General features: G+C 42.7%; 3 protein-coding genes across 3 annotated transcripts; all 3 read right to left on the bottom strand.

The window, feature by feature from the left end:
• Positions 1–31: 31 nt before the first annotated feature.
• Positions 32–1161, bottom strand: PCYB_041110 (pseudouridine synthetase; the record flags this gene model as incomplete). The annotated part of the gene is made up of 2 exons (XM_004225262.1): positions 32–561; positions 1008–1161. 2 exons carry the CDS (start codon positions 1159–1161, stop codon positions 32–34), a joined length of 684 nt encoding a protein of 227 aa, XP_004225310.1.
• Positions 1162–2909: 1748 nt separating this feature from the next.
• PCYB_041100 (replication factor C subunit 1) lies at positions 2910–5721 on the bottom strand (the record flags this gene model as incomplete). Its single annotated transcript, XM_004225261.1, has 2 exons — positions 2910–3687; positions 3869–5721. The coding sequence occupies 2 exons, from the start codon at positions 5719–5721 to the stop codon at positions 2910–2912; spliced, it is 2631 nt and encodes an 876-aa protein (XP_004225309.1).
• A 1800-nt stretch (positions 5722–7521) lies between these two features.
• Positions 7522–8743, bottom strand: PCYB_041090 (hypothetical protein; the record flags this gene model as incomplete). Its single annotated transcript, XM_004225260.1, has 3 exons — positions 7522–8187; positions 8380–8490; positions 8654–8743. 3 exons carry the CDS (start codon positions 8741–8743, stop codon positions 7522–7524), a joined length of 867 nt encoding a protein of 288 aa, XP_004225308.1.
• Between the last annotated feature and the right edge of the window lie 994 nt (positions 8744–9737).

Below are 9737 nucleotides of genomic sequence, written 5' to 3'. Positions count from 1 at the left end.
TTTTTTCTTTTTTTTTTTCCTCCCTCACTTGTTAGAAGCGGCGTGTCTTCAAATCGGAGACCTCCTGATGGGTCAGTTCGCGATACTGCTTGGGGAAAAAAACATCCTTGAGAGTTATATTTTCGAAGGCAGTTCGTTTTATCTTAATCACCGGCTGGTTTATTTGCTCAAACATTTTTCTAATTTGTCTATTTCGTCCCTCTCGTACGCTAATATTTAATACGCTTACCTTTTTGACTTGATCTTTTATTTTTACGGTTTCTTGCCTTAATATTTCAATAAATGCTGGCTGTGTTTTTTTTGTTTGCATTGTTTTTTGCATTGTTTTTTGCATTGTTTTTTGCATTATTTTCTGCATTATTTTTTGCTTTTTTTTTCCTCTATCATCGTTTGGTAGGTATATACCTGCGGCTAGCTCTTTGAGGACTTTCATTTGTACCGGTCCTTCGATGTGCACTCTGTATGTCCTTATTCGTTGGTACTTTGGGTGCGTCAGTTTGTTGACCCAAGCGTATTCGTTTGTGAGGAGGAGCACGCCGGAGGTGTTTCGGTCGAGTCGGCCTGGGAGAAGGGGGAAGGAAGACACGAAATGGCAGACACGCCAGGTGCGACTCGTCGAAGAGTGAAAGTGTAGAATTGGTTTGCAAGCAGAGGGCAGGCCCCCACACAGAAACGGAAACACAGACACAGACACACCAAATGGAGTGAAGAACACACGGGTCATTTTTGCTCAAATATCATTAACCCAGTAAGGGTTAACAATTTTTTTTTTTCCTTCCCCTAAGCAGATCATTTCATCTGTACCCTCCAAGAAGGTACCACCACAAGGAGGATGCGTTTTTTTTCTACGTAATGGTGAGTTGTACCCAGGTGGTAATGAGGCTATCTGAGCATTTTGTTCGAAGCAGTGGTTATAGTTGCACCGTAGGGGAGGCATCTCTCGCGTACAATGGTGTAGGAACAGGAAAGGAAAAAGCGTCAAGGTTGTGGTTTGGGGAAAAACGTACCTACGGAAACTAGTCGATAATTATCCATTATGTCCTGTGGGAAGAGGGAATATATGGAAGCCCTATCCTTCTCGTCATTGGATGTACATAGGAGTCCCTTCGGCTTATGAAGAACAAACCACCTGTACAATTTGCTGCCATTTTGATTAATCATTTTTTGCGTTTGTTGAATGCTGACCGTTTTCCCTAAAATTTTTATTTTATCTTTTGTTACATCGATATGTGTTCCAGGGTTTTTAACAATTTTGTTATTGAGCTTTACATTTCCTTCTTTGATGAATTCGTCCGATTTCCTTCTCGATATTTTTTTCTCCATGGAAATTATTTTGTTCAGTCTTACGATGGGTACCTTACTTGCAGCGATGTTGCTGCGAGTTGGGGTTACGTCGAAGCTGCTGACATGGCCCAGAAGTGGTAGAAGTGGTAGAAGTGGTAGAAGTGGTGGGAGAGGAGGAAGCGGAAGAAGTGGTAGAAGCGGTAGAAGTGGTAGAAGTGGTAGACGCGGTAGAAGCGGTAGGATTAGAATGGATGCGAATAATCTGCCGAGCCAAACGTGGGAACGGCGGGAAATATTCATCTATTTTTTTTTTTTTTTTTTTTCTCTTTTGGGGGAGGGGGGCAACGTGGCATTGTTGACTTCTGTTTTTTTGGGAGAAGAGACTGTTATAGCTCTTTCGTGGAGGGTACTTTCTCCCGAATACGCATCTTCGTTGTGGTGTTCGCTTAAAAAGGGGAAAACTCCGCTAAAGGTGCAATCGTGGTGCCCTATTGTGTGAGGAGTGGTCCCCTCCTGTTAAGCTAAAAGAGAAACCACACAGGGGGGGTGTGCCGAACGAAAAAAAAAAAAATCCTAAACAAATTGTGTAAAAATGGCAAAAAATTGGGAAAAATTTTGGCAAAAAATTGGCAAAAATTGGCAAAAAAATCGCCCACTCGTTATTTCATTTGCTTGGCACACCACGCCTTTAAGTTACGACGTTGGGGGTGACGCCATCGTGAACGCTTCCTTTTATTTGAACATGGCCCCTTTGAACTCAACACGAGCGTGCGCATTTGGCATTTTTCCGCCCCCGTGCAGGCGAGCAAATCGGACAAGGAGCAGCGCGTGCACCCGTCTTGGGGGCTTTTTCCCCGTTGCATTTCCACTCCTCCAAAAAGTTATCCCTACTGAGTTGGGTTCTTCCAAGCGCTACGTTTTGCCCCCCGGGGGGTGGGGTAAACCGAACTGCTGCCTTTTTTTCGCCGCAGGGTGGTATCACCGATGTGCAAAATGGGCGCCCCTGTTTGGGGAATGCCCAGGTGAATTCCGCGCGAGGGGTGGGCACAAGGGGGTTGAAGTGCCTCCGCAGGGAAGTGCCTGCCTGCCTGCCTACCTACCGACCTACCGACCTACTTACACACGTGCTTAAATGCACACAGGCCGCGTGCCCAGTTTGAACATCAACCATTTAAAAAGTTGTGGCAAAAAAAAAAAAAAAAAGAGCCAAGTCGTTTAACAACTGGGCATTCTTCTCCCCATTTTTGTGGAGCGAGATAAGAGCCTTAGCGTAGGTGAGTCATGTTGGAGGGTTGTATTTGCACAGATGGGGGGGAGGGGGCAGCGGCGAAAATAATGACGAGGCCACGTTACGCGGTTATAAATATATTATATACATGTTACTACATAAAGTTTCGGGTGTGTCTCCCCATGAGCTGCAATAGATGAGAGGCACATGTGTTGGTGCCTCCTTGGAGATGAGCAGTCAGATTCAGTTGACAACGATGTGACAGAAAATGGAGTTGCGAGTGAGCGGCGTGGATGGGTGGCCATAAGGGGAGATATCCCTACTTGGCCAATATTGTGTCGCTTCACACCGCATGGAATTTTCTTCGTATTGCTTTGTGGTGTTCATCATAAAATTGTCAGCGTTTCTTGGTTTTGGAGCGAGGGGTGGCCTTTCCCTTGGCGGCAGGCTTCTTATCCACCTTACTCTTGACCAGTACATCGTCATCCTTGTCCTCCTTGGATTCACTGAGTTCATCTATGTCCTCATCAGATTCGTATTCATTAAGTTTGAAGGAACTCTTCTTCTCAGTTGATTTAAGTCCCTTGCGCATGCTGTTAGGATCGTTCTTTATAACGTGGGAAGCGTTGTAGAGCCGAGTGAAGGATGCCTTAACTTTGGAATCCAATTTATCATACAAATTTTCCTGTGTAGGTAATCTCAAACAAGGGATATTCTCTGTTATCATTTCCTTAGTTACATTATATTCTTCCATAAGTTGGATCGCTTTGGGGATATTATTACTTAGGAGTGGAGAAATAATCTGAGCATATATATAATTTAAAAATCCAGAAGTAACCATGTGTTTTGGACAGACATTGAGTTTATAGGACATGTTAAAGCATACTTCATTTAGTAGCCTTTTATTTTTGTTGAAGGTGGAGATTTTTCCAAAAGCGGAAGGGAAATTAATTCGGCCAGACATAAATGATTTTAGCATTTTTATTCTCATGACAGGACATACACAGGAGAGAATAGAGAAGTGAGGAAGGAGAGAAAAATCCATTGTCGTTTTCATGTTGTATTTAATTCTTTCGGCTAGAGCTAAATCATGTGATATTTGGGCATAGGCATTCCATTTATTTATTGAGCTAGCAGATTTATCATTATCATTAAATACATTGGTGTAATTTTCACTTATAAAAAATGGAATAGTCGACAAAAAAGAGGTCCATGATTTCTCTTATTTTTAATTTTGATGATTCATTAAAGTTTAAAAGTTTGAGTGTTATTTCAAATGGGTTAGCTAAGGATTGTATATTTTTATTTGAATTGTTTAATTCCTTTTTTAGATCCAAGAATTGGATTCGCTTGTACGTCTTGGAGAGTAACTGCAACGCGTTCAGCATTTGTCTCATGTCTCCATTTGTACTTTCCCATAGAAGCTCCAATGCGTTTGGCTCCATCATAATATCTTCTTGCTTACATATTTCGAGTAGCCTCTTCACTACGCTATTTTTATTTGGAGTTGTAAATTTTAAATCGTAGCATTTATTGGCTAGTGTTCTCATTTTGCTATTCTGTCTATCATTACATATGCAGATAATTGGGCACTTTGTTTTTTCGATCATCTTTAAGATGGCTGCACTGCCTCCCTTGTCTCCGCTAGACATACCATCCACTTCGTCCATAATTATGCAGGTTTTGGTCAATTTTTTGCTTTTGATAGAAGCAATGGAGTATCCCCCGGTGGCCATTTCACTGATTTTTTCTACCGCTGCTTTGTTTCTCTCATCAGACGCATTAAATTCGATAACGTTATATCCGGAGCTCTCTGCCACAATTTTTGCAGTTGTCGTTTTTCCAATTCCTGCAGAGCCACTCAAAAGGGCACACCTGGCATTCACATTTTCGTATACTCCTCTAAATGTTTTCGTTACTTGTTTTTTGAGCCCCTTTATGCATACATCATCCCAGCTAGCTAGCCAATTTTTTAACTTGAGCACATTCTGGTTGTTCCCTACAAGTTCGTTCAGATTTTTTGGTCTGTACTTCTCCACCCAGAGTTGATTCAGGATTTTGCTTTGATCCGCAGGAGCACCGGAGTTGGGTGTGTTTTTCTTCTCGCTCTGCACTGCGCTTTTATAGCTCCCACTTCCGCTGTTCCCACGTCCGCTATTCCCACTCTCGCTCCTAATCTTGGTGAAGTCGCTCTGCTGGCTTTTTTCAAATGGGTCGTGATCATCCTTCCCGTGACCCGCGTCTCCCCCCTTGGGAGTTTGGTCCTTCTCCTGCGGTAGCATCTGTAGCAGCTCCTCCTCATTCAAAATTTTAATAATGGACTTGCTCATCTTCTGGAGCTCGAACGCCTTCTGATACTTCCTTCCCTCGTTGTACATTCGGCCGTCTTCCAAATACTCTCCATGAATGAGATAATGCGTTTTTGACGACACAGCGGACATAACGCTTCCCCCATGTTCTTTAATTTTGGATTGTAACTCATCTCGAGAGAAATTTTTAAACACTCCTGTTAACACAAATTTGAGGTTATGAAAAGGGAGGTAGTCGAACTTGTTGGCTGTATCGTCCCTGTTGTTATTTCCACCCATGGTGGACATGGAGGTGAGTTTTTTCTTCTTTGTGGTACTCCCTCCGCTATTGTTAAAGTCTGATTCTTCTTTGGTTTTTCCATTCCCTGGAGAGGTGTGTTTTTTTTTATACTTGTGTTCGTCTATCATGTCGTGTAGGTCTTCTTCCCTCTCCCTCTTCAGCCCGGTGCTCGTATGAGGAGCTTCCTTTTTAAATTTTTTACTCTCCAAATCGAAGAGACTTGTGTTTTCTCGTGCATTTCCCTTCACATTGTGTTTAGTTCCCACTGTGTCTGCCACAGTTTGGTCCTCCATTTTTTTGGAACTTGGTTTGAAGTAGGACGTTATGTCATGGTACATGGGTTTGCTTGACGACTTTTTGGGGAGTGATTTGTTGGACGATGTTCCTGTGGTGTAGTAGGTATCCTGCTGCTCGGAATCGTCATCGTCCTTAATTTCGACCACACTTTTGGATTGAGATGTGTTGGTCTCTTCTCCTTTGCTAAACAAATCTTTGTCGTTATCGTTATCGTCATCGTCGCTATCAAACAAACTACTTGATACTTTTTTCAGTCGCTTTCTTTTCCTTCCCCCATCGCTGCTGCTATCATCATCAAAGAGTTTCTTTCCTTTGAAGCTCATTTTGGGTACCGTTGTGTGGGCAGTAGGCGAATACGTCGTGTGTGTGGTTGAGTGGCCTGGAGAGGTATCTCTTCTAAGGGAGGAGCAACTTGGGAAAAAAAAAATTCACTCAAAAATGGGAAAAAAAAAAGAAAAGAGCTCTTAGAGGAGCTTCTCCTTATCGTGATGAAAATTTTCAAGGGGGTAGGAGAATAAAAGGGGCGCATTCGCATTTGCGAGTGTGAATCTCCTCCGTTCGGAAAGAGCGCAAGGTGGCGCGGCGAAATTGCAAAGCGGAGTGGTTAAGTTGAGAGGGTGAGCCAAGCGGGGCGCAAAATGGGACGAAAAATAAGTAAAAGGAAGCGTACGAAGCGCATGAAGCACACGAAGCGCACGAAGCACACGAAGCGGGAACACAGCATGGACCACACCAATGAAGCGCTGGCAAAGGAAACGAGAAAAAATTCCTCACCCCAGGTTGACGTCTCAAAGTGAAGGCGAGCATACGAGCATGACAGCGTGCACTTTATCGTGCATCCCATTCGCCAAAGCTATGCATATTCATCGCACGCTAACATGCTCGTGTTTATAACCCTCGCCTGTGTGTTAAGCTCGTGGGGTGGGGGCCTTCGGCGTGATTGCAGCTGTGGCTCAAAAAATAAAATGAATAAACATATAAATGAAAAATGTAAATCCAATGCAGCAACGCTGAAGTGACCAATTCGAGTTAGCTGAAGGAAATTTTTTCCAAACATCAAAGTGGAACTTATCGTTTAGGGCCTTGGTGATTACACAAAAGTTTGGCGCTTTAAAAATGCTGCCCCTATATGGGAGGTTCCTAACTAAATTGTTTCGTCTCCCTGGCGATTGTTTGCTTACGTGCTGCCTTTTTTTTTTTTTCTCGTTGCGTCGCTTTCTCCAGTGAATGCAAATTATTTAAAAAGAGTGTGTCTCCACTTACGAGGGGAAGGTGCTTCCCGGCTGTGCAGGAAATACAAATTGGGAAGGGGGGGTATTATACTACCCTAGCGATTGTTTATATGTTCATTAAAAAAAAAATAAAAAATTGAGAGAGCTTTTTTTGTTCCATCGAAGGCTTTTCCCTGTATGTGGATAATTCATCCAGCGTTTTTGACGCAGCAGATTGAGGCGCTCACATATAAGAGGAGTGATTTGTCAGTATTTCCCTTTTTACAAAAGATGGCAAAAAAAAAATGATAAAGGAAGATTAATTGATTTACTTCGATTTATCTTTTTTTACTTATGCAGGGAAGTTTTTTTTTTTTTTTTTCCCATGTCTACTACTGATAAGGCATGTACCTTTGGAGGGCACAGACGAAGGGGGGGGTTAATCAAACATCGTGACATTCTAGGCATTGCAATTTTAAAAACAACAAAAAAAAAGAGATACGGTGAGATGCATCGAGAAAGGGTGAGATAAAATAAATTTGCATTTTCCTACAGCTTTGCATTTTGGGAAAAGAAAAATTATTTTCCTTTTTGGCCCCAGTGCGCTGCTCTTTACTCCTCGCTACGCCCACATGCACTGCTCGCATTACCGAAGAGTGAACGTCTCCATCTCAGTAGAGCACAAATGGGGTCTTTTACGCCCCGTGTAGGTGGCATCATCTTCCCTGTTCTGCAATGCGATGGGATTTCATTTTGTGCAGCCTGCACAGGTGTGCAACTATTGTGGGCGGTTTTGTCGTCAAGATAAAGCGGACACGGTTTGGTTTTTTCTATCCTTTTTGGCGCCCTTTTGGCGCCTTTTTTTGTTTCCCCCATTGGGTCAGCGTCAAATGGGCTCCCCCCTCTGGGGAACTACTTGGAGTAGGCCCTTAACTCTGCGAGCAAATCATTCGTCCACTTATTTTTCATCCTTGTGGTGAATTTCTTCCAGGATTTTTTATTTTGCATGATGAATTCCATGTAGTTATATCTGGGGCAGCGGTCTTTGTAATATAGGTCATAAAAACTGCTCATACTTTGGGAGTCACAATTTTGCAGCTCCACCATGAAATCGGAGTAAGCCTTCCACCAAACTTTAAATAAAACTTTTTTTGGAATTTGCTTCTTCTCTGTTAAGTGAACGCATTTATCCCACAACGTCTTTATCATGTCTATGTAAATATGTCTCCTTTTGTCATAAATATTTCCCCATATTTTGTACATTTCTTTTTTGTCAACATAGAAGTTTAAGGAATCTATTTGATGTTTTAGTTCTCTTTCGTATACCTTTAGGTTGTTTTTAATTTTTTTCTTTGTTTGTATATTTCCCTGATTGTGTTTCGTTAGGTCCATTTTGTGTTTGTTTATGTAGCTGTTCATTTTGAGTCTCAATTCGAAAAGCGCTTTGTCCGAGGTGCAAACGTACTTGTGCCGTTGGTTCTTTGTTTTGGGGAGGGTGGGCATATGGCTGTTCGTGCTGGTACTGATTGGGATGCCCATATTCTTCGGAGGAGTCAGGTTCGTCATCTCTCTCGCCACCTGGTGCGCGTGGGAAGGGGTGTATGTGGGATATTCCGTGAGCTGTACTTCTGCCTCTCTTCCTACATGTCCCACTGCTCCCACTTCTTCCACCCCTCCCACTGCTCCCACTTCTTCCACTGCGCCCACTGCTCCCACTTCTTCCACTGCTCCCACTGCTCCCACTGCTCCCACTTCTCCCATTGCTCCCACTTCTCCCAGCAGTGGAGGTATCGCATTGGCCAAGCTTCTCCCTCCATTCGAGCAGCTCAATCCCATGTAGGAATTTTCATTTGGATGGGGATCAAGAATCTCCGCTGTGTTCTGTGAGTGGACAGGAAAAGTGCAGGTTTCTCTTTGCAAAAAAAAAAAAATGCTATTGTTATGCATGGAGAAGTAACGGAATAAAGGACCGTGTTGTGTCCACAGTGCTGTACATGTGCGTCCACACTCACATGCTAGAACTACACCTAAGCGCTAAGCTTACCAGTAGGAGGATGAAGAGTAAGGCGTGGATGGAAACCTTTAGAGGTGTAGCCAGTCCATTCGCAAAGAACTTCCTCCTTGTGTTTCCCATGGTGAAGAAAATTGATTTTATAAAAGGTTTACTCTCCTTTGAATTTGAGTTAATGTCATCGGTGCAGCAGCTCCTCTTTTTTTTTTTCCTTTTTTTATGATGCAGATATATAAGCGACCGGGTGATTGGTATGAAGGCCGTTCAAATGGGCAGTGTAACTCCTGGAACATTTACGGACGAAGAAACGTAAGTATAGAAAAATGCCCTGCAAAGGTGACTATCCTCTAGGCAACGATCTCTTGTTTAGCAGTTTTTACAGAAGTGGAAAGGTGTCGCTACGGTGGTGTTTTGACAAGAAGGGGGGAGGGGGAAAAACCGGAAAAAAAAAAAAAAAAAAAAAAAAAAAAAAAAAAACATATTCTATGTTCAGCATGCAGTATGTTAATGGACCATATGTTCGCGTTTTTTAATTTTTCAATAACCATTAAGAGGCTGACGAGAAATGAATTCCTTTAGATTATACATATGTAGGGTGGAAAACTTGCAAGCGTATTCTACATGATGTTGTTGCTTCGAGGGGGGAAAGTCCGGTGCCAATGGAGTCAGCGGTAGTAGTGGCAGTTACTACCGTGAGTGAACTTTTTTTTTTAGAGAAAAATGTCGCATGTGGAGGTACCATGTGGTTTACCCCACCCAATATGGGCTGGACCGCTAGGATATTTCGGCCCAGTAGAAAAAGCAACAGAAAAAATCTGCCTAGGGAGCCGGGGTATATATCTGCGTGCTTTCATCCATTTTGAGAAGCGAAAAAAAAAAAAAGTTAGTGCCTTTGCATGTAAGAAAGGGGAGGGGAGGGTGGCCTCCTCATCCGACAAAGAAGCAAACTCCCCTTTGCAAGGTGCCATTTATCTTTCTTTTTATACGTGGTTGTGTTGTACATAATCACGGCCTAAACTTATTTAAAATCTTTTTTTTTTTTAATGCATTTTTGCCGCGCATTTGGTTAGAAGTGTACAGAGTTAGGTAAAACTGACCGGCACTTATTGCAGATTAT

Source organism: Plasmodium cynomolgi, chromosome 4 (genome assembly GCF_000321355.1).
Source record: "Plasmodium cynomolgi strain B DNA, chromosome 4, whole genome shotgun sequence".
NCBI classification, from domain to species: domain Eukaryota; phylum Apicomplexa; class Aconoidasida; order Haemosporida; family Plasmodiidae; genus Plasmodium; species Plasmodium cynomolgi.
This window is presented reverse-complemented; position numbering and strand designations above follow the sequence as displayed.